The sequence below is a fragment of the Choristoneura fumiferana genome, chromosome 4 (genome assembly GCF_025370935.1).
Source record: "Choristoneura fumiferana chromosome 4, NRCan_CFum_1, whole genome shotgun sequence".
NCBI lineage: Eukaryota > Metazoa > Arthropoda > Insecta > Lepidoptera > Tortricidae > Choristoneura > Choristoneura fumiferana.
The window spans coordinates 11,507,801-11,532,611 of record NC_133475.1 but is presented as its reverse complement, the minus strand read 5'-3'; the positions used below and the strand labels follow the sequence as shown (position 1 = coordinate 11,532,611).

The window sequence follows — 24,811 nt, the reverse complement described above, 5'->3', positions numbered from 1 at the left end:
ATCGTACGTAGATTAGATACTATTTACTACGCACCTAGAGATATTCATTAAGTATTAGTTTTTTCCGATAACCTTTAATAGGTACTTTTCAGCTTCATCCTTCATCCCAGCCTATATACGTCCCACTGCTGGGCACAGGCCTCCTCTCAGAACAAGAGGGCTTGGGCCATAGTTCCCACGCGGGCCCAATCCACTTTTCAGCTAATGTTTGAAAAAAAAACGACTTACTTGCATTCAATTCACAGATAGAAATTACAATTGCAATTGTGTGGCACTTGACAATGTAAGAACTTAAGTACCTACTCGTATATAAGTAGACAAATGTTGTACTTTTCTAGCCATTTCCTATTAGAAAATGTTTCTAGGAACGGATGCGATGGTGCGATTGTGTTTACTCTACATGGCGATGGCACTATTATTGGCACTGCCCATTGGGTAAATAAATGAAAATGTCCGTTCACAGTCACAAATTGATGACTTAAAATTTTAATTGATTAAGTTCGTAACAAAATATAAATTTCGTATAAATATTTTGCGGAATTGTTATCATTTCAGACTAAAACAAAGGTTACAATGTTTTAAACTTACGGGATTCTCATTCGACTAATATTTCTCGAGTCACGAGTTTAATGATCTCGTCGAAACGTCGAGGTAGTCTTAGCAATAAAAGTTTCGTGATTAAGTCCCGAGATTTTTTTAAAACAAAGGTTTAAGTACCTCTCGGACTGTCATTTGAAGACATTGCATTCTTTTTAAGATAAGCGGCCACTATTCAGAAATTTATTTTTTTACTTGGGGGAGGCCTATGTCGAACAGTGGACGTCCTGCAGCTGATATGATTATGATGAAGAAGTACTTAAGAATCCTTAACTCGATTTACTCTTAGCTTTTTTTTTGCAATTATTTAATTGTTATATTCTAGGTAGGTACTTATTAAATGTTTTGTGCTCTATGATAGAGCATAACGTTACCGAAAACAAACAAACAAAATTTTGAAAACATGTTTAGTAAGTACCTAATAAGAGCAGATTATATTTTTTTTCTTAGATTTTAATATTTAATTTTATTCAGGTTAGTTATCTCTGTCAAATATTATATCTATACCGTACCTAGCCTATCTACTATAGTTAAAATAGCCGTTTTAAAAATAGAGATCCTTGATGACACTATTGTAGGCGTTATATTTATAATAGAGTCCTTTATGTAGGTACATCACTAAAAAAATCGTCAAATAAAAAGCTCATATAATTTGTGTTAGTTTTTACACCCATATGAAACAGTGCAGCGCACGTGCGCCTGGAGCGGCGCACTTTCCAATGAGTTTTGTTAAGATTTCTCAGCGCAAGACGGGAGCGCCGCTTCTCAATTATTCACGCACACACTCGCTTTCTGGCCCCGCTTCTTTTCATATGGGACAAAAGCGGATTCAGGTCGTGGTAACAACAGAAAGATTGCAAAGGACGTACGTAGCGTATAGGTAAGCATGCGAGGTGAGCTTTTAATATTAAGCGCCCAGAACGAGGGCGGGCCAACTTTATTACACGATACCGTCACATGCAAACAGCTAAGTACAGCTATAATACGCTCCGTAGACACGCTACGTAACAAGCCGTTCGCCTTTTTGTTTTATATTCGGGGGATGTATCCGAAAAATACAATATACGGACGTGTGTTTTATTCCGGCATCAACGTGTCGTGCGAAAATGCGACGAAGACGCGTAAAAGTCACTGATATTTTCACGTTCCCCGCCAACCCGCCAAACGAAGAACACAGCATCCCCTTGCATGTTTCGTCAACATTTCTTTTGATAGGTTGCTTTTTCATTTACTTAAAAATACCGCGAAAGTGTCTAACTATGTCGTTTGACTAAGATTATTTTGACCTTTGACATTTTCATTTATAATTATTGTAACATATTTTAATATCAATCGTGCAATTTTTGCATAGTGATCAATTTGCTGATTACTGCCACATTTTGATATACCTGATGGTGTTTGCATTCCTCGTTACCACGAAACCACAAACAAATCCATTAGAGCCTGAAAAGCGTACATTCTGCTAATCCTGAATATTTATCATCAATGAACCTAAATTTGCTGATTGCTATATCTACAAATACAACATCCATCATGTACAGCCTACCTTTTAAACAATAAATCAATTACCGAATAAGTGACAAATGGACACTTATAGGGATCGGTGGTATTATAGAATCTGATTATTCTATTAGAATTAAAATCAAGTAGATGGAAAATCGAAAGAAGATATTAAGGAAATATCTACAGTCGGGGTCATAAGCTTGTTATCAAAAATATCTGAACACGCTTCTACGCCGTCAACAATAGAGTCGTGTTCAGATATTTTTGATCAAAAATTTGCTCACAGGTTTATGAACCTACCTATTCAAGGGCAAGATAACACCATCATGCAATTCATGCACAAGCTCATTAATGCTTCGTGCAAAAACCTTAAATATCTTATAAATATATTTTTTTATTTTTTTACTTCCTTTTATGACATAGCTTAGGAACGAGACCAGAATTCGCCTTAACTAATTATATTCAAATTTTTACATTGAATTTAAGACCATTCAGTGTAGGTATAGAAATTAAAACCGCAATAAATCAGATCGGCTTTTAATGTTAGGGATCTAATCTCTTGAGAACTCTTCCAGAGTAATCTTATTACGTTCTTTTTAATTATTCGTTACCTCAAGCTTAGCAAGATAATTATTCAGTTAAGTATATACCTTTAATAAATAGGATGGATGATAACATCTTCCAAATAAATAATGCTCGTTATACTCGGACAAAGTTAATGTTTGTTATCTTAGGACATGGATAACGAGATGGATGTCTAAATAAATCCCTGTAATAAAACTGGAAGTAAATGATGTATCTACCCCTGATGTAGAGGCTCAACTTACTACTCCTTGGAACGTAATAAACCTTGTCTTCGTCGTAATGTAGGTCAGGTGAGACATGTCAACGAGATCGACGATTCTTGCAGTTCGTTAATCAGAGGTAAATGCACCAGGGGCAGTTAATTTTGTTCTAGACGTCGGTTTGCCGTCAAGCTTGTTCTCTTTACGACTTAGACGTTATTCCAGCCAGACAACTTGAAATGAGTGCGGCAAGGGTATTAATGTCTACTAAAGCTACATACATCGTAGAGTGGAAACGGAACTTAGACCAATTGAAACCTTTAACGTTAAGAATGGTTTTACGAGTTCGGAGCCTTATCTGTCTATCAGTGTAAAGGTATTTAATCTGTTTCTTTTTCGGGTTGATAAAAATACCAATATTCAAGAAAAATCGGGGATCTGGTTGAGTGCTAGAACTAATTAATATACAGATGTCTAGTCGCTTTTATTGTTGTTTAAATCTTTTTTCATTTAAGTATGCTCACACGATTTTTTATAACGCCTTGTTTCCACCTAACATGACACGACTCCGTGCGAAACTGTTTATGTAAATTAGAATGAAAATCCTGTTGGGTTCTCCGTCTGTTGTAGGTATGGATAACCTGGGGTCCTTTTCAAGCTCACCCTTATTCGGGGGACACGATTGAGGGTACGGTTTTTATAGCTCGGATACAGTAATCTAGTTCAGGTGTGCTCTCGAGAAATCCGGGAGGATCTGAGGTCGCATACGTTACCCGTTTTTATTGCATATTGAGACGTACTATTCTTTTGATACTTGTGATATATTCCCTCCAGTGCGATATTATAGAGGTCGCCAAATGTAAAACTTTTGGGTTGACGCAATATGGACGCCGTCTTTGGTGCGCGAGCGCTTTCTTGAATATTTAGTAGATAAAACAAGGGGGCAGATAATTCCTTTCTAAAAGATTTTTTAACGTTTCAGTAAATATTTTGAATGGTGCTTAAAATTGTACGTACCTACGTAGATTTCCTGTCAGATAAACAGATATTATTTAGGTACGGAAAAGTTCATCATCATTCTTCGATTCCTCTCGTTTTTCAGCCAACCCAAGCGGACTTTCAAATTAGGAAGATCAATTTGAAAGCCACATAGGCAACTTTTTTGTACGTATGTATACCTAGTCAAATCCTGGACAGAAGCAGTTTTGAGCAACCTACCAAATTACTTCCAAATTCTGCTTCATTTACGTAGAACCAGTAGAACTCATACAAAGTCCACAGCTTCACAGATTGCATCTTCAGATTACGAGTATCCGCATGTATTTAATTTGTCTCGAATCTCAGTCTGCAACGCAATTAAAACGGGTACAACGACAAAGCTAATGCGCAGCTAAACGTTTTCATAAGCAGGTCTGCTATTTATGATTCCAGGATTTCCCGGTAGCTAAGTCCGGGTCGTCGGCTTCGTGGGAAACTGGGCACGCCCGCAAGGTGCGGTGCAATTTGCTTTCACCATCTGCCGGGAGACAGCGGAATTGCACGATTTTGGCGCGGCATTGCTGCACTTAAGCAAGCAAAAAGTATTCTACGGTTACGATGCGGGGTGTTCAATCGATGCTTTAGCGTTATTTCTCGCGTTTGCTGTGGTTTGAGAAAAGCTTCATTATATTTTTGGTGATTAAAAATGCTAGTAAATTGTGATTAATTGTGGTTCTGTACCTATTTACTGCCCTCTTAGAGCAAAAGGCAATGTCTTAAAAATCACCTTTGAGTTATTTATACTATTGTGTAAGTACTCGTATTAATACATTCTGCGTCAGATAGTATAAATATCTCGTTTTTTTAGGTACCTACTCATTATTGCTTTTTGCCTTAAGAGGGCAGTAGGTATAATATGGGTCATACTTAAATTTCTTCGATCAAAGATCAAAACGTTGTTATGTAAGTAGACCGCAGAAGGGTTCTACGCTTTCGGAAAGACCACCATTGCCAAGAAGAATGCGCCGCAAGAAACTTGGCAGAAAGCCAAAATATATACTTAATTACAATTGAGTACTAGGTATTTCAATTTTCGTAGTATAACAAGATAATGTTTTGCCATTATTTAGTTAGGTAGGTATAAGGAAAGATATTGTGATAAGATAATTGAAATAAATAGTTATAATTAGCTACAGCGTTAATTTATTTATGGAGGTCGCTGTATAGCGTCACTACTTTGAAAAAACCTGAGGTACGAGTTTACTCGTAAAGTAAACTACTAATATAGACAACTAACGTTCTAAGAAAACGCCATTAATTCCCAATTATTTCACCTTATAGGCCGATTAGGCACTCACCTAACGTACCTACCTAGAAGTAGATAGTAGGTTACCGAAACGAAAATGCTGAAAAATGTTTAGCCCGCAGAATAATGGCTATCGTAAATTTACCTACTTCGGTCGTTACTGACCTGTTATCCTATTCTAAAACCAATTTTGAGGAAACGAGGGCTATTCCTTCTGAGAATTTAAGGTGAACATTAAAAAGGCAAATCGAAATTTGTATAACTATCTCCGTGGACTATCAAATGCGTCGGGGCGATTCATAAGTAATTTTTCCATTGTGGCCTTTAAGTTTAAAATTCAAACGTTGGTTGGGACGGTAATAGAATTTACATAATAAATAAGCGTATAAGAAAACGGTATTCCGTATTGAAATCGAATTCGTCGTCATCTTGAGATCGTTATTGTAAAAGCATTATCTGGGTTCGAGCGGCGGGTCCGGAATATAAATGTGGGGATCGCGGTCTCTGTTTAGAGCAATATGTCAGCCCGGCGCTGTCGCTGGCGAGAGGGATACCCCGCTGCCAATTAACTTCCCTGTTTAATTGTAACGCGTCATTAATTTGAAATCGCTTGCAATCGTTTCTGTCTGTTACCTATAATGTACCTACTTTCTGATGCATATCGAAGTTAATCTCTTCGAATCCCACTAATATTATAGGTGCGAAAGTTTGAAAGTCTGTTTGTTTGTTTTTTATACCTTATCACGTCTAAAGCGCTGAAGCGATTTAGATGAAATTCGGTATACAGATAGCTCGAGTCTCGGGAAAGGGCATAGGATAGTTTTATCCCGGAAAATTGCATAGTTCCCACGAGATAGCGATAAACGAATTCTACGCGAACGGAGTCGCGGGCAGCAGCTAGTATTTAGGTATAAAATAAGTATTTGTTCAAAAAATCATTTTTTATTAAACCTTTTTGCTAACTGGTTTATTGACTTGTACTGTTTATTTACTGTAGTTGCATTGTTTTCCAGCCTATATAATATTATGAGTACCTAGGTACCAAATTTCAAGTCAATCCGACCACTGGAAGTGGGTTCAAAATCAACGTGCAAGATTTGACTCAAAAATAAACAGGGCCAGTTAGAAAATTGTAGGTACGAGTAAAAGATATAATAAATGTTATTATCTAATACTTTTAAGCGAGCTAGACTTGTTGTTGTTATTGTCTGTTGTATTCTTGTATATAACCAGAATCTCTCGGAAACGGCTCCAACGATTTCGGTGAAATTTGGTGGGTTTCGGGGATGAAAAATCGATCTAACTTGGTCTTATCCCTAGGAAAACGCTGGTTACCGATTTTTAGCCAGAGCGGAGCTCGGTCGCCGAGGCACTATAATACTAATCCTACTAAGAAGATGGATTCTGACACACGAAAACTACATACATTGTATGTAAAATCAGATGCTACTCGTACGGATCTCGGCGTTCGCCCGGCAGCGCGGCGCGTGCCGCCCGCAAGCCGCAAAGCACCCCGCACACTTTCACACCACCGCTTCCCGCTTCCTCAATTTTTCATATTATTATGCTATCAAGATAACTCCTGCATTCTCAAGCGATCCTGTTCGAAAACAGATTTCAAGTGCTTTTAAAATTAGGTGCTGCAAAAAAGAAGGGTCTCTCGATTCGTTTGTACAGGTAATTTAAAATCCTAAGTATCAATTTCTGAAGGTTTCATTAATTCAGGGATGACGGAAGAAAGAAAGTATTATTTGCAAAAATTTTGCACAATTGGAAAAATACGTTACAAATTAAAACAAGAACCTTACCTTACAATGTTAAATCGTACATTATAAAAAATATTTAAAAAAAAATTGATATGGATAATTTATTGAATCGGCGTTACCTACTTTGCAGTGGTCCATATCAATGAACTAAAAGAATTTCTTTGCTCACCCGCGACCTTATGACAGCTATGTTTATGCAAAATATGCGTGTTCATGCAGTTCCTCCACCTCCACATTGTAAGAACACACACAAATCAGACAAACCCATGTATCACCACCACCACACTACACTAGACAATAAGGTCGCGGGTGAGCAAAGAAATTCTTTTAGTTCATTGATATGGGTGTTGTAATGCGTAAATTTTTCGTGACAGCAGGCAGATTAAACTCAAATTGTTTTTCGGCAGATAGAGACAACTTTTGATGCATTAGGAAATAAGTAGGTAGCGTACTCGAACTGTAAAATGTTTTTCAAACTGATCAATTTACCTACATTAAATTTTAGCCTTTTTCTGCAGCTTTGTTCGTATCTACAAATGGTACGAATATATACCAATCTAAGAACAATGAGGTCTAACAGTTCAAATGAGATTCAAAAATTCGAAGTAAGCTCAAACAGATCCCTTGAGAATATCGGGATAAAAACTAGCCTATGTGTTATTTCAACCATCCAGCTATGTAGGTAGATACATTATCATACTAAATTTCATCCATCTTGTCTATCCGTTTTAGCGTAAAAGAGAAAAAAACACGTACACACTCACAAACTTTTGCATTTGTAATATAAATAAGTAGGATTATTAGGATACCTACAAGCAATACAATACCAATACATGCATAAAACAAGTGAGAGGTAGCGCTCACTAGAATACACCTCGTAGTGTAACATCGTGGTAACATCAGCCTACAAGTTAGTGTCAAACGCTGTCATATACAAAGTACACGGCTTTGATTTTAGTGCTCCAGTGTGAAGCCCCGATGTGACGTCAAACAGCGCCGTGACGTCACATGCGGGCGGCACGCGCCTACGCCGCTCAACCACTTTCGTTAATTGTTTTCCTAACATAATGACTCCCCTATCACTTAATTATTCATGCCCGTCTCGAATAAAACCGATGCCGGAACACGGTTTTAATCGAGCCACCCTAGCAAATTGAAACCATTATCCAAACAATTAGATGCCTGTAATGTGGATGTATTGAATTATTTTGTGTCTTACGCTTAATTACAGTTCCGTGATGCGTGGAGATAACGTATTTTGATGTTAACAAGAAATTTTGAGACGGCCAGATTATGTTCCATCTTATATGTAAATATCTACTCATTAGAAATATTAATGAACCGGAATAAATTATTTGACCATTTTTTATTTATGTTATAAGTAAATCAAATCTTAGCTATGACCATGCGTGTGCGGACGGAAATCAACTTTCAAGCTATCTTCAGATTACAAACTTCAAATACTTTATTATAAAGCGTTTGGTTGTTGTACGCGTCAAACGCTGCGTTAAACAAAATGCGTTTGACGCACATCAATTTCCATCAGATAAAATGTAATTACCAAACATTGTCTTTCGCGGCGAGCGCAGCGGCAAACGCATCTTTGGTAATTGGATTGCTATGCACGTTCATTATAGCTAACTCATCAAATTCCCTTAAAGCCGTGGCTTAAAATAACTAAATGTGCCCCACATGGTCGGCAAAAACTTTTCTTTTTTTGCGCCGTTGTCTACCTTACACACTATTCCATCATCATCATCCCAGCCTATATACGTCCCACTGCTGGGCACAGGCCTCCTCTCAGAACAAGAGGGCTTGGGCCATAGTTCCCACGCGGGCCCAGTGCGGATTGGGAACTTCACACGCACCATTGAATTGCTTCGCAGGTTTGTGCAGGTTTCCTCACGATGTTTTCCTTCACCGCAAAGCTCGTGGTAAATTTCAAATATAATTCCGCACATGAATTTCGAAAAACTCAGAGGTGCGACCGGGGTTTGAACCCACGACCCTCTGCTTGAGAGGCGATAGGTCAAACCACTAGGCCACCACGGCTTCTAGCACACACTATTAGTGCAACAATATTATTACTCAATCTTTTTTTGTATTGGCCACAAGCGTATACAATGTTACATCGTGCCGTGCCACAGCATTAATTTCCAACAGCATTAAAAGTCAAAATAGTTTGAAACAGTATAATTTTATGTCAGGTGTATCACTCATAGAAGCTTGACGGCCGCTGGGTGAATATAGCGGCTATAGTGGGCATCTTCCCCAAATCAATCCTTCTACAAATTGTCAGTCCACATGGTAAGGGAAAATATATGTAATATTTCTAGTTCCTTGCCTCCACATTCATCCATGAACAATCCTTGTGATCTTGTAGTAGAACATGACGAGATAATATCTACCTAATAGATACCTCCTAAGTGTCTCACTAAGCTATATTTAACAGCTTTCGTATCATCGAACGACGTGAACCGACCTTAATTCCACCTAATTATTTATGTTAAATTGGGTAATAAGTATTTTAAGCAAACTGAGTAATTGCTTCAAAGGGATTAGTAATCTTGTTTGGGACACCATTTAAATTATGGAGCGTAATTTGTTAACCTTTGGAGAATCGAAATTTTGGTATAATTTCTTAGCAAAAGCAATGGCGATGGACTGAGAAACCAACAAATGAGTGTCCGTGGGCAACGAATATGCTGCAGAATAGATAATTGAAGCACATGCTTGTTTGTCTACGTTGCTATGAAAAAAACATTTAATCATTGTTTAAAAACACAATAGATTTCTGAGAACATGCCTACCTTAACCTAATGCGGAAGAAAACCTGCTTTCAAATAAAAAAAACCGCATTCAAATCGGTCCACCCGTTTAAGAGCTACGGTGCCACAGACAGACACAGAGACAGAGAGACAGACACACAAAGCAGTCAAACTTATAACACGCCTCTTTTTGCGTCGGGGGTTAAAAAGAAACTGAATACACGCAGTAATAAATAAATAAATAATAAAATTATCCTGAAAAATCGTCAAGATACAATGCTTGTTGATACAACGCCAATAAAATACTTAAGGTTACAAAAATTGTATTTTTAACGTCCTCCAGTAACCGTTAGGATGATAACCGATAAAGAACTTTACTAAGCTCGTTGCATAGTCACGCAACCCTTCTTATTGAGCTGCCGGCTGTTATGTGTATGATTCACTTCGCTATAAGTAGCTGTCCTCGTCCCGCCGTATCTTCAAGATGGGAACCGTTAAATAAATTCGACTAATCGTCCAATACAGGATCCTTCGCATTGTCCAGACACTGAATGCCTTCATTGTCTAGAGGAGACGCGGACTCGACTAAAACGACACGTTGCAAGTAACCTGGCTGAATAGAACGATTTTAGCCATTTTGAAATCGCATCAAAGTTCAAATTTGCGAGTCAGTGTAACAAGACAAGGTTGTGCAAAATAAGTGAAGGTAGACAAGATTGATGTAGCAGCCGCCGGCAAGTTTGTGCACGTGCTACGCCGGCTGCACTATCTTGCACGTAAATAAAAAATGTTAAGACGTCGTGCTAGAGATTTCTATTGCCAGTACGATCTATTGTTGTTACAAAAACTGGATCAAGTATTGTAGAATTTATTGTTTAAGTTGAAATATCGTTGCGAGTGCGATGTGCGAACGATAGGTACGTAGAAACTATTAGGCATATTCACACGTAGTAACAGTACGTGTTTGTCTTTTCTTTAGTTATCTTTGTACAATAAAGGATTTACATACATATTTATGCACCCATGAGTTCGTGTTCTAGGTACCTACTTCAACACTATTATCTATACCTACTACCTACTTCAACACTACTATCTACCGTCCGGATTAGTGGAACTCTACTGTAGTCTATGTAGATACTTTACTGTATAGTGATATGAGTACCTAACCTATCCAACGAAAGCAAGGAGTTCACTGTTCGTTTTTGTACATATCGAAAATAACTGCAACGATCATGAACATTTTTTTTGCCCCAGTCAGCAACATTGCTTTTTTCACTTCTCATGCTCGTAAAGTTCGTATTTATGCTGGATCTAGGCGACATAAAATGACTTTTTATGCTCTAGTGCTTAAAGTAAAATCTTCGTGTAAGACCAAGGCAATGGTCAGGTGTAAACAGCCATTTAAACAAAGAAGTTTCTGCATATTATTTTTTATCATTCTTAATTTATATAAAACTAAAAACAATCAAAATAGATCAATAAAATTAAAATAACATAATAATATAATGATGCATGAACAATAAAACGTACATAGTAAGTGAACAATTGTTTCCACTGTTGATATTTAATTCCCTTGCCATCGAAGTAAAAAGCAGTGTAAACAAAACACAAACATCACGCCTGTAATCCCAAACAATACTGTAGTCTTTGATCCCAAATGAGGTAGGCAGAGCACACGAAACGTTACCGCTTCGAAATCACTTTAGCAATTTTAGGTTTAGGTGAACTCGAGTATTAAACCCATTTTCCCCTCGACGTGTCTATCCACCTCTGTCTGTCAGACAGACAGACAGACAGACAGACGTTCAAAAAGTGATCCTATAAGGGTTCCGTTTTTCCTTATGAGGTAGGTACGGAACCCTAAAAAGGGGATATTAATTGGTAGTACAGAAAAATCTGATATCTTTTTCCATTGACGAGTACCTAAGCTATTTCCTACTGCTAAAAAAAATCAACCACTTTAATAAATTTCATCCATCGCCCATTGTTTCACTGTTAGAATTTTAGGTCAGCTCTCGATTCAAAATCAGGTCAACATGCACGGCATACTTAACGTTTACTCGGATATTATTTTGAAGCTTCAATCCAACGTTCAGGCTTGCACCCTCCATGTCTACAATAGTCTACATAACCTCCTTGAATCTACTCTTCCCGTGTTCCCGCCACAAATTCGCCTGCCTTTTGACAGCAGACAAAGCAGTATGGACTAAGATACCTTAACCTTTACTTACCGGATGACAAATAAAAATAAAATAAAATAATAAACTATTTGGAAGTTTCGGAATCGTGCATTTATAATTATTATTTTCTATGAACCGGGCGTGGAATCAATCGTGATCGTTTACGTGTATGTGTCACTTATTGTTTACTTACATTTTTGATTGATGTAATACAAACATTAACAAACTATAATTATAACTCAGTGGTTTACACGTACAGCTTGCACACAACTACAAGTTTATGCTGTGCTGAAAACTTGAGGCTCAACTCAAACGAATTACTGAATTAACTACTAGAAGCCGTCAAAACTATCTGGTCAAGGTATTTAATCGGATCAAATTCATTTATATACATTTTAATCAAATAGAATCAAAAACGCAATCCCGAATTTTATCAGATTTACTGTACATTGCTGTCTTTGTCTCAGATCCACCCTCAATTTTCTGCGTTTTCTGCATGATTCAATGACTTCATTGGGAGTAGGAATTGTAACAGACAACGGATAATTCGAATTTTTAAATACTACTAAATTGATTTTCAGTTGCAGAAATGCCTCGGAATAAGAAGAAAAATGCGAAGAAACTAGTTCATGCTCTGAAGGAATGTCATATTTCAGCACTATCGAAGGTTAGTGAAAGTCAGTTGGAAAATAAGGCAAAGAGTACAATTTTAGACCACAACAAAATCGAGAATGCATCTTTGGCGCCAATAAAGCGTTCAAACCTGTCAGCAATATTTATACACAAACCTGTTGATTTCAAAATTCACATGCACGCATTGCTTACACTAGGAATAAAGTTCCATGCATCAAACAAAAGTAAAATGTACTGTAAGATCAAGTGTGCATCGATGGAAGATCACATTGGCTTTATTCAATATTTAAAGAAGAACAAATTGTCCTATCACACATTTGGTGATCCAGCTCAGAAGAAAATGAAAGTGGTTATCAGAGGGTTGCCTTTAGATACATGTTTAAACACACTGAAAGAAGAGCTAAAATCAATGAATATTCCTGTTGTGCGGGTTCACAAAATGCATACATTGCAGACAAAAAGACCTCACCCACTTCTAGTGTTAGCTGTACTGTCGAATGAAGATGGGAAAAAGTTGTTGGAAGTAAAAGAACTGCTTGGCCATCAGGTGAAAATGGAAAATCCTATAGTAAAAGTTAAACAGTGCCATCGCTGCCAAAAATGGGGGCATGCTCAACGCTACTGTCATGGCATTGTGAAATGTGTGAAATGTGCAGGAGACCATGCCTCTGCTAAATGTGTTAGAGATCCCAAAAAAGAGCCTCCAAAATGTGCTAATTGTGGTGGTGAACACACGGCTAGCTACAGAAAATGCCCTTGCTGTCCTCAGTCTGAAGAATACAAAATGAAAAACACAAAACCAGATATCGAGTCTCTGTTAGAATGCTTAATTGCTGTCAATGATCTATTTATTTAATCACTAGACTTTTTTTATGAGAACTAGGGGACTGTAGGGTAAAGTGTGTCCTATATTAAGTACTTCAGTTGTTTCAATATCTGCAAAAAAAAATCTGTTACTAAATTGAATGATGTTTGAATTGGGAAGTTTGATTTGTTTGATGTCAAACTATGGCAAGTTAATGCTTAAAAAAACTTTGTGTACCTTTTTAAGTAAATTTTATGATTTTTTTAAAGTTCCAAATTGTGAGCAGAAGTAAGTTTGACTTGTTTGATGTCAAAATTTGGTTGTATTTTTTCTATAAGAGTTATGTTAGGTAAGTTAAAGTTTTAAAGAAGCTTTCTTTAGCTTTTTTAAGTAAGTAATTTTTTTTCAGTTGAGATAAAAAATTATAAAACTGAGTTATTTTGTTCTACTAAGTATATTGATAAGATCACATTTGATTCAGTTTTGTACAAAATTTTATGCTATACTATACTTACTTGATTGATCGGTACTTGCTTAAGTAGTAAATAAAAGAAGATAAATATAAAAATCATCTTTTTATTATGTTTTACCTTTTTATATGGTGGAAAATATTTTTTGCTATGCTGATGATGATGATGATGCTTAATTTCATAGCCCGCACAATAACGTTAAATTAAAAACAACCAACCATTATATTATGATTATCTTACATTGGGTACTAAGTAAGGAACATGTTGGAATATTAATTATACCTTAAAAATTTAACTTATTGCCTATATTTACAGATCATTATTCGAAATAACTACTTCTACATCTTAAAATTATTAACCAGGTCACAAACTCTTGACTGTTTGTTTCAAATTGCTAATGACCATATCATTGCTAGTGTTCACGTCTGTCAAAGGTGTAACAGAGACCTGTGAAACAAAACATTAATATTAATACTTGCTGTGTAGGTAGGCAATAATCCAGAAAGCGCAATGAAAATTGGTTGCATTCTCTAACGCCTATTGAATTTAAATAGCAATACTTTCATTATGCAACTAAACTAGTCACTGTAAATTGAACAATTTGGATTTAAATTCAGGACCAAGATTGTAATCAATTAATCACCCAAAGCCTACACAGACCGACTGTATTTTTAATTCCTAATGCCTGTGCTCATTTGCAGTTTCTCATACCGCCAACAGCCAGTTGCTGTAACTACGCGTGCATTTGGCAGCTGTCACAGTATAGAGCTGCAGTATCTGCTGATGTGAAAAGTTTCTAATACGTCTAGAATTATCATCCACTTAATTCCAAACCTATCCTACCCTACCCTACCCTTATACTTGGATATTTACCTCAAGTTTAATACTGGTAATTGGCAACTGGGAGTCGAGTTCTCCGAGAACCATGTCTAGGGTATCGACGAGTCGGTCGGCATCTTTGATGGTGAAAACCATGGGCGGCTTGAACTTAAGCACATTGCTGTCTGGGCCGTCTCGACTGATTAGAATCTTCTGCTCTCGCATTCTGCAAAGATAAGTTTCATAATTTAAGCAAGGTTCAGATAGCTTAATTATTTGACGTACGTTTTCTATACTTAGGTAAGTCTATTTTTAACTCGTTACAAATACCGCTAAATTTTTTATTGATAAAACAATGATTTTTAATAATTATTAACTGTATAAAACAAAACAACACGCGAACGCTCAACCGACACACTCGAAGCCTATTCCAGAGCGAAATATTGATATGACCGACCAACCGCTTCCGTTCGCTAGACCGGCAGCGTTTGACAACAACTAAATATTACGATGAGTCTGGTACAGTCAAGGGCAAAGATATCGACACGGCCAAAGTTGCAAAAATATGTATAAACGACTTTATGCACTTAACATTAAGGCCGTGTTTACATATTTTTACAACTTTGGCCGTGTCGATATCTTTGCCCTTGACTGTACCACGAAACTCAAATTGTGCAGTGACATGTGCCACCCGTCATACAGTGAGCGATAATTAAGCGAGTCGTTATTTCGAGACGTTATCATAATACCTATATACATAGTTATGATGAACTCTCAGTGAACTAACCTAACCTAACCAACAAAAAGTTGGAAAACCCCGACTTTGTCACTTCAAAGTTCAATATCTCAAAAACGGCTAAACCGATTTTGATGAAACATGTCTGAGAAGCATTGCTTGAAAACCTGATTTCAAATGAAAAAAACCGCATTCAAATCAGTCCACCGTTTAAGAGCTACGGTGCCACAGACAGACTTGACAGACACACATAACGGTGAAACTTATAACACCCCTCTTTTTGCGTCGGGGGTTAAACTTAAAACTTTATAAATATGGTATTTGAGTACAAACGATCACGTGATCACGACTTAACGCGTCAGCGAGCGTGACATGCACACAGCACTCTGGGAAAAATCATAAGATGCCAGGATATTCGAATTTGACTGCGTCAACCCGTGTTTTATATCTGAACACAGCCTTACAACCTTACAAGTAGGTACAGTCGAATTCATAAACTTGTGAGCAAAATTTTGATCAAAAATATCTTAACACTACTCTATTTTTAACGGCGTAGAAGCGTGTTCACATATTTTTGATCAAATTTTTGCTCACATGTTTATGAACTCGACTGTCCAAGAAACGTTTCTTGTTCAAAGTTAAATTCAGTTCCGATTTAGATACCAAGTAAGTCATATATTATAACGAGATATTTCACCATTCGAAACTAGATGGCGCTTGAAATCACTACAAAACATTACTCGGACGTAATGCACTGATTCAACTGACAACCTTTGAAACTTACGATAACTAACCTGTTAACGATGTGTTTTGCTTCCGCTGTGGCCGGGGTTCTCGCGTCCCTATCTGTCACCAGCTCGACACCAACGAACAACCCCTTCCCTCGCACGTCGCCCACTAGTCTGTGTCTCAACTTGAGGTCCTTGCAGCGGTCCAGCAGATGAGTGCCAACCCTATTCGCACGCTCCATCAAATGCTCATCTTGGATGACATCTAGCACGGCGTTTGCGATGGCACAGGACACAGGGTTGCCACCATACTGCAAATTTTTAATTGTTAAAAATCGCTAGAATGAACGTAAGTTAAAGACAATACCGTACAATATCATTCATGTTTAAAATCTACCTAACAAGCTACAAATTGTTATCTCTCCTACGAATTAGATTTTTTTGCATTAGACTGCAGATATAGATATGTGTCTGTCTAGACAAATCCTTACCGTATTAAAATACTCAACGCCCGTATCAGCGAAGCTCTTAGCGATATCCGGCGTCGTTATCACCGCGGCCACAGGATGTCCATTGCCCATAGGCTTACCCATGGTCACAATATCAGGCACCACACCCTGGGTCTCGAACGCCCACATGTGGGTCCCAACACGACCGAAACCCACTTGAACCTCGTCGGCGATGCACACGCCTCCCGCTTGCCGAACGTGCCTGGAAACAACGATGAATAATAAATAAGATGCATGCTACAGACGTGATTTGAGATGAACAACACGATTGCATGCTGAAGCTATTCAGACGATTCAAACTGTTCGTGGAATGAAAAAGGTTTCAACTGCAATATGGTTTAAAAGGATTTTTTTATTACACTTACATAACTGTTTGCAAGAATTGTAAAATAGGTAGGTACTAAAAGTGTTAGGTAAAATTTTCGCTCAATTAGCAAGTTATGCAATATCTATTACACCTATATAATGGTAGCACTCTAGTTTTCAGCAAAAGTTTCCTAATTCATCGTAATTTTCTAATTATTTTAATATTATATACGTAATTTTTATGTTTCACATGTAGGTATAATAGGTAATCTTTACATTTAACGAGCTTTTTAGGATTCCGCCCTGAAAAAAAGAAAAAAAAACGAAGCTGGTCTGGAATCAATTTACTGTTCAGCAAACCGGCCTGAATTTGAACCCAGGGGAGTGGGACACAGGAATAGGCTAGTCAAAATACATACTCTCGAAAAACAGCCCTGCTCCTTCTGGCAGTCGGGTAAACAACTAGCTCAAAACCTAAAGGACATAATCATGACATTCATCAAATTTACTAAAAGGTAAAGTTTCATTCATATATCAAATAAAAGTAATTTTTAAAGCCAGTCTCGCACTTAGCCGGTTTTTGATAATAATCGTAGCCTAATTAATTAAGTATCAAGCCGAGTCATCACACATGGTTTGTGCCTGCACACTTTGCTTGCGTCAAGATAACGGCGGCGTTTAGCTTGCACTCGGGTACATTATCATATAAATTGTCATTATGATGACACTTAAAACAATATGTGAACAGATTGAAACGTTATTGACTATCGTAGGGGGTAAACTTAAGAATTAATGTGATACCTATTTACCTTAATTTTGATGTCTGATTAAACCAGGTTTTTTTTTTATTGATCATTGCTAAGTATATACAGACGACCAGATGGCCTAGTGCTTAGAGAACCTGACTACGAAGCTTGAGGTCCCGGGTTCGATTCCCGTGTCGGGGCAGATATTTGTATGAAAAATACGAATGTTTGTTCTCGGGTATTGGGTGTTCAATATGTATTTAAGTATGTATCTATCTATATAAGTAATTATATTTATCCGTTGCTTAGTACCCATAACACAAGCTTTGCTAAGCTTACTTTGGGACTAGGTCAATTGGTGTGAATTGTCCCGTGTACCTAATATATACTCTCTTCTTCTAAAAAAAACAAGCGGAGGCATTAAGTAAACAAATAAAAAAGCCTGAACTCTGTCAACTGTACTGGTTGGTCGGTTTAATCTGGTCGTAGACTAATTTACACAGTATATTACTCAGATAAAATACATTTCAAAATAGTTTATCATTTTATTAAGCAAACACCTAACATGATGTGGACGCGTGAATTCGATAGCTAACTACGTAAGTAAATGAATAAGTCGGCCAACCATATTTCACCTTCGAACCCCAAGATATTTAATTGGAATGCAATTAACGAAATTAACTAATTACTTATGATTGGTTTTTGGAGTCTTTTTGTATTTTTTATTTCAACTCCAAATTTGTTACTTTTACGGGTATCTCGTGAAACCATATCGAAAATACAGCCTGAGACTGGATGCACAGAAAAACCAGAAAAAGGGGCCAGCACTGGGAATCGAACCCAGGTCCTCAGCAATCCGTGCTGCGCCACCCCCATACCCCCATAACCCCTACACCACCACTGGGCAGGAATCTAGACACGAATTTTTCTAATGCATACATTATCTCGGGTTGCTTATTTCTGCTACGCTACTTCAGCAGCAGCACTCCCAGCGCTGGCCTCTTTTTCTGGTTTTTCTGTGCATCCATGTCTCAGTTTGTATTTTCGAAATTAACTAATTCAACCTAAAAACAGTAAGGGCTAAATAAATAGCCTTTTTTCTAACGTATGTAGGTATGTGTGTTTTTGAAATACATTCATATATGTAACAAGTAAGTAGGTACTTTATTTATATTATTTGAAGACCGTTGTGACCAAATGTAAAGGGCCGACTGGACATATCTTATTATGAAATCATAACTTACTCATAAACTTTCCGGAAATATCCCTTCGGGGGTATGATCTGCCCGCCACAGCTCTGCAAGCTTTCCGCTATGAAGGCGCATACGCCGCCATGCTGCCTGGTCGCCGTATCGCAGAGGCTCTTCACCTCATCAGCGTATAGTTGCCCCAACTCTTCCTCCGAGCACGAGTCATGCGGGCACGTGTATTTACCCCTGTACACATCCGGTACTGGCGCCTGTCATTATATAGAAATTATTATGAGCTGCACGTGTGTGTTTGTGTGCTTTACTTTATTAGTTATTACTTTATTCCTAAGGTTAGTAATATGTAATATTAACCTGCGGTAACTTTACTGGTTGGTGTATTATCTAAGTTTTCATTTGTAATCAGCCATATTGCACCGTTTGTACCTACCCATATAAACATTAAAACATTAAAACGTATAAATCATCTGAATTCATAGTGGACTGTACGCCAAAGATGCAAGTTAGAAAAAAAACTTGCCAAGAGAGTGTTGGACACGCTCAAAATAGGGTTCCGTAGCCATTACGAAAAAAATAAGTAATATTTTTCTAAGAATTTCGTATTTTATACGGAATCTTCCAAGTTTAGGTATATTTATACCTTAGGCTGCTATTTACTCTTAAACTACCAATAATTCACTGATTCGAAAAACCGTTTTAGCAACCCCCTAATGATTTTAAAAGACCTATCCAACAATACCCCACACTACAAGGTTGGATGAGAAAAAAAAAACACCCCCTCTACGTCTATGGGAGGTACACTAAAAGCATTTTTTTTTTGAAATTTTTATTGTACCATTTTGTCGGCATAGTTCACATGTACATATTCGTGCCAAATTACAGCTTTCTAGCATTGAGCGCTGAGCAAAGCCGCGGACGGACGGACAGACAGACAGACAGACAGACATGGCGAAACTATAAGGGTTCCGTTTTTGCCATTTTGGCTCCGGAACCCTAAAAACACACTTAGGCAACAATTTTTAAGTTTGTTTAATCTTTGTAGGTATCTCATCTGACATGGACGAACATAACTTCCTACAATAAGACAATAAGCTGGGTTTGCGCAGTCTACAGGTAACTGCCAACCCATGGTTATGAATTGTAAAGAAATGTATGGAACTGTCACCTCTGCCTGGCCCATATTTAAAGATTTCATTTTTAACCCTAGACCCTATAAGTGGCCATGCGTGCCCAGTTAAGACCCGCAAGAAAAATCGTGCAAGTAGCATTAACATTACATTGCTGTTTAATTGATTTCTTCAAACTGGCTTTCCTTTACGAGCTCGCAATGTAATACAACTTGCTTGAACCGTTTTTCTTGCAAGTCTAAATTGGGCTTAAGGGCTGCTTGTGTTTAACTAATTGCGGAAATATAAAATGAAATGTTATATAAATATAAATTATAACTTTTGAAATTGTTTAAACGTGAATTAAAACAAAATTAACATTGAATAAACATGAGAAACAACTGGCTGTAAATACAAGCAGTTTTAGACGCAAAGGCATAGTTTCAGTCGGTCCGAGTGTAAACAATAAACACTAGGGTTTCATGTTTCTGTTCCAGCTTACACACGCTTCGGGGCGTTTACTGTGTCGCATCCGTATCGTCTGCTACCACAGCTAACACACATAAATATCTCTTGTAATCGTTAAACGGCTTTTATTTCCAATTCAAACGTAACGTTCATTTTACTTTTTGATCCTACGTCACTCAAGATACACGTCGCAGTTACGAACTATATGCAGAGAATTACTATCTAAATTTTAATAAGGATGTTTCCCCATTAGCAAATTTTAAGGTAATGTTACAGGGAAAATTAAGCCATTATAGAATGCCCAATTAGGCAAGTTAATGGTTGTATGTATGGGTAGTAAATTAATTAAACTGAACTCCAGATTTTACAGTAACTTTCGGGATCTATTGTTTCATTATGAGCGAAAACCATTACAGTTCATCATAAAACTTGTGAGGTAATGTTATTGAAATGGTTGCTCAGACCAGGGGACGGAGCGAGTGTGGTCAAAGGCGAACTCACCACATGAACCCAGTCTGGCTTCTCGGGTCCACCAGGTAGGTTTAGTTTGTAGGGCGACACATCAATCATAGAAGTAAGATGGCCATGATATGCGCTGTAACAAACAGGCGCTAAGCACCCTAAAAACACTCCGAGGCACTCGAAGTTTCCAAAAAAAATACCAAACGCTTCTATCAAACACTTTCCTGGCATAATGTACAAAGTATTTGCAAACATTGAGACCGAGCGCTAATGAATTGATTCCCAATATCAGACTCTTGTTTAAATTTACAAGGAGCTATTTTATTTCTGAACTCGAATCTATCTATTAATTAACAGTCTGGATTAATTAGGCTTCTGGTGAAGTTCAGATTATTTAATGAATGGAATATTTCAAATTTGCATGTTTACATCACTTGTTATCCGAGACAGTTATAAATATTATGAAGCTCACTATGAGAGAAGAAAACTCCTAGTTCGTTCGGCCATGATTTACTGCGCGTCCGAGACGCCGGTTAAACTGTCATTGCCTGGCACCAATCGTGATGAACATAGAAAACATTAGCTGCGCCGCCAGTGACCGTCAGTCGAAGCCCATAAGAATATTTTATGCCAGTAAATTCTATCATCCATCCTCGTCCACACCGTTGATAAAAATAGACCGTATAGTTCAATAGACCGCAACTCATTCATACTTAAATAAAAGATACTTACTGGTCTAGGGTAATTACGTCCTTCTTGTTTGTGTGAACTTTAGCGAGCCTCAAAGCGAGATCATTAGCCTCGGAGCCTGAATTCACAAGGAAACAGACAGAAAGAGGTTCCGGCATGGTCTTCACGAGCCTTCCCGCCAGGATCACCAGTTCGTCGTGGAGGTAGCGGTTGTTCGTGGATATTAGAGACATTTGATTTCTGCCAGCCTCTACCACGTGTGGGTGGCAATGCCCAACTAAAGAGAGAGATAGTAATATTTATATTAATACAATTACAATGTATTTTCAACATTAACAATACAATCATGCTGTAGATTTAATTATATTTATCATTTAGTTAAAGACGGATTCCCCGTTATCAAATACCCTATAGTAGCTTGTTTATGTAAGTAGGTATGCAATGAACTATCTATTTAGTTCACATTTACACTAATGTCTTGCCGGGCATCCCAGTAATAAGGATTAATGCCGCAGCATCTTAATATTTCAAGAGCATTAGGTACCTACCGTGCGCAACATTATTGATGCAGTCGAGATACCTCTCGCCTTGTTCATCGTACATGAATTGAGCTACTCCACGCACTATTTTCAACGGAGAAGAACGGAAAAATAATTGGCAGGCAGCCCTGAAACAAATATTATGTTAAATTTCAATAATGTATAGTAATGTTACTTAATTATGCGTTTTTGACACTATAATACACATGTATCAACCTCAAGCAAACCTCAAGCATTCAGATGATGTTACTCGTATTTTGAAAACCTAGCTGTAGATTGGCTACCTGCTAAAACTTCAGTACTTAGTTTAGTTGGTAATGCGCGGTTTCAAGTAGGCTATTGAATTTTTTTTTAATTTCCTAGGTATTACCCATGTTGTAACTTTTCTACGCAAGTGTATCACACAATACAATATCTTCTACCAAGTTTCTAGATATACTTTATGTAGAGTTAGATTTACCAGAGCAGCCGATTAATTAAACGGCTGTACGAAGTCCAGACTAACGAACCAAATTAGACTAAACTATGTAGACACTAGTGATAAGATTCTGAAATGTTTAGTAGGTATCTTACTAAATGTACATGGGTATTACGCGAGCTTAGTCGAATCATGTCGACACATAGCCAGTACAACAATCAGGAGTTATTGCCTGCAACTTCGGCTGCTCAGAATTCGTAATAATAAGTCTACCCGTACTTGATTGGTTGATTAATTAACTATTCAAATTTGACATCTGAATGCGAGAGAAGCGTCAACATAACTCTTAGAACATAACCGTTAGTCTTGATCATAAAACAACAGATGCTCGTATCATAACATGCGTATCGATTTCCTGATACTGCATTTTTCCCTGGATAGCAAAGTTCCCTACGTCTGACTCCGTGTAATGGTCTATTTGTGTGTAAGCTTTTCATCCAAATCAGTGAAACTGTTTTCTTATGATTGAGACAAGCAAACCTACACCATGAGCCACTATGGTACCGTTTCACAGAAAAGGTCACAATGATGTTGCATTGCTGGACGACTGGTCAGAAATAAAATCTTTCTATAAAACATATTATAATATAAATAGGATTCAAACAACTTACCCAATATGTTTTTCTCTCAGTTTGATGGTTTCAGATTTGGGCATCGACTGCAGATAGGCCATTTTATTTGCTGACTGCATTATACTTATTCTGTAAAGAGACATACCTACGCTATTATTGTTCCTAGAGCTCGTAAACCTAATGGACTACGTATCTCCTCTGCACGAAACATCGTGACTTTGTTGTTTTGGCTCTTCGTACATCAATGTTCACGTTCATGTTACATGCACGTAAACAGGTGGCAAAGTTTTGTAGCAGTGTAGGCATAACGTGACTTCAGCGGGACAAAATGCTACCATCTTCTATAGTATATTGGTATAGAATCTAGACCAACATATGCGAATGGTTTATTTAACTCAAAATTAGTGGTTGTCAGGCGGCCGTCTGCTGTGTGACAACAACTGGCCTTTAGGACGCCAAAATATACTTACCTACCATTATCGTCGCCCTTATTTAAAAACACCGTACCGGTTGCACTTAGTAGGTGTGCCAAGCAATTGACCGAGCGAGCGTCCCTGCAGGTATTTTTACAGGCCGACCAACCGATTTTCGTGAAATTTAGTTAGCAAGTTCGATATTTATAATATACCTATCTGTTAGGTGGACAGCTCACTGAGTGACTAGTATTTAAATATGTAATAAAAATTGCAATTACTAATGATTTCATCTTTACAAAAGACGCTAATCGTGTATTGATCTTTGGTGGTAGCAAAGCGAAAAAATTATACAATGTCTTTTAAAAAAAGCTGCAAATAAATGGAATATTGCGAGCGGCTTTTGAAAAATGCCGTGACAATCAGCGGTGAACGCACACGATCCTGTACCTATCCCGAAATGCCGTCAAATTCATGTACCTACTTACAATAATTGTGACTAAAACCGACTTCAAAGAATATCCCCAGACATGGTATTTTTTCTTCAAATTTAAATAATACTACACGGGAAATATATCCTTCCAAACTAAAAGAAACAGACGAGGTCTTCCTTTTCTTAAAATTGCTTACGAAATAATTATTATTTCAATAATCCAACAAATACATTAAATATCGAGATTGACTCCTGAAAAACGTGACTATGAGATAATGATCGCACGCACTCTGATATATCCCGAAAAGCTGTCAAATCCACATACATAAATAGAACAAATCAAAAATACTTACCAATATTACAAGGTACGGAATACTGATGAAGGGTTTAGAATGGATTAATACTATGGTAATCGTGACGTGTGGTGGCACGCGGATGAGCAAGGAATGCTACTTCGGATGCGTCGCACCTGGTTATATACAGGCGAGCGGCGCGGCACTCACGCCCATATCGTGTCCAATGAAAACAAAAGCGGCTCGTTATCACTAACGTAGTTGATAAGCACATCATTGCAAGCCGGCGACCACGCGGTCGGATTCACGCTGCCAGCGGACCGAAGCATGGTCATTAAGGGGAAGAGACTCCACGGCAAGGCTATGGAGCTAGCAATTCGACCGACTTTGCCTCTCAAAAAGTTGGTGATATTTGGGAATTTTCTTTGAATATTTTATATATATGAAAGTTGAAAAACAATGGTGATCGAATATGAAAACAAAACAGAGCAAGGGGGGCTGTTACACCAGTAGG

At 37.6% G+C, this 24,811-nt stretch overlaps 1 protein-coding gene across 1 annotated transcript; it reads right to left on the bottom strand.

The window, feature by feature from the left end:
- Positions 1-13,881: 13,881 nt before the first annotated feature.
- LOC141427458 (alanine--glyoxylate aminotransferase 2-like) lies at positions 13,882-24,466 on the bottom strand. Its single transcript, XM_074086947.1, has 10 exons — positions 24,358-24,466; positions 23,198-23,287; positions 22,118-22,236; positions 21,612-21,846; positions 20,919-21,012; positions 18,880-19,094; positions 16,566-16,785; positions 16,141-16,385; positions 14,665-14,836; positions 13,882-14,238 (listed from the first exon to the last, which is right to left on the bottom strand). Exons 2-10 carry the CDS (start codon positions 23,275-23,277, stop codon positions 14,155-14,157), a joined length of 1,464 nt encoding a protein of 487 aa, XP_073943048.1. The 5' UTR covers positions 23,278-23,287; positions 24,358-24,466; the 3' UTR covers positions 13,882-14,154.
- Between the last annotated feature and the right edge of the window lie 345 nt (positions 24,467-24,811).

Coding starts and splice junctions, on each gene's coding strand:
- LOC141427458 (XM_074086947.1), bottom strand. CDS start 23,277: ATGCAGTCAGCAAATAAAATGGCCTATCTGCAGTCGATGCCCAAATCT. Junction 21,013..21,611: donor GACGTAATTACCCTAGACCA/GTAAGTATCTTT, acceptor TGTTTGTTACAG/CGCATATCATGGCCATCTTA. Junction 19,095..20,918: donor AGCCAGACTGGGTTCATGTG/GTGAGTTCGCCT, acceptor ATATAATGACAG/GCGCCAGTACCGGATGTGTA.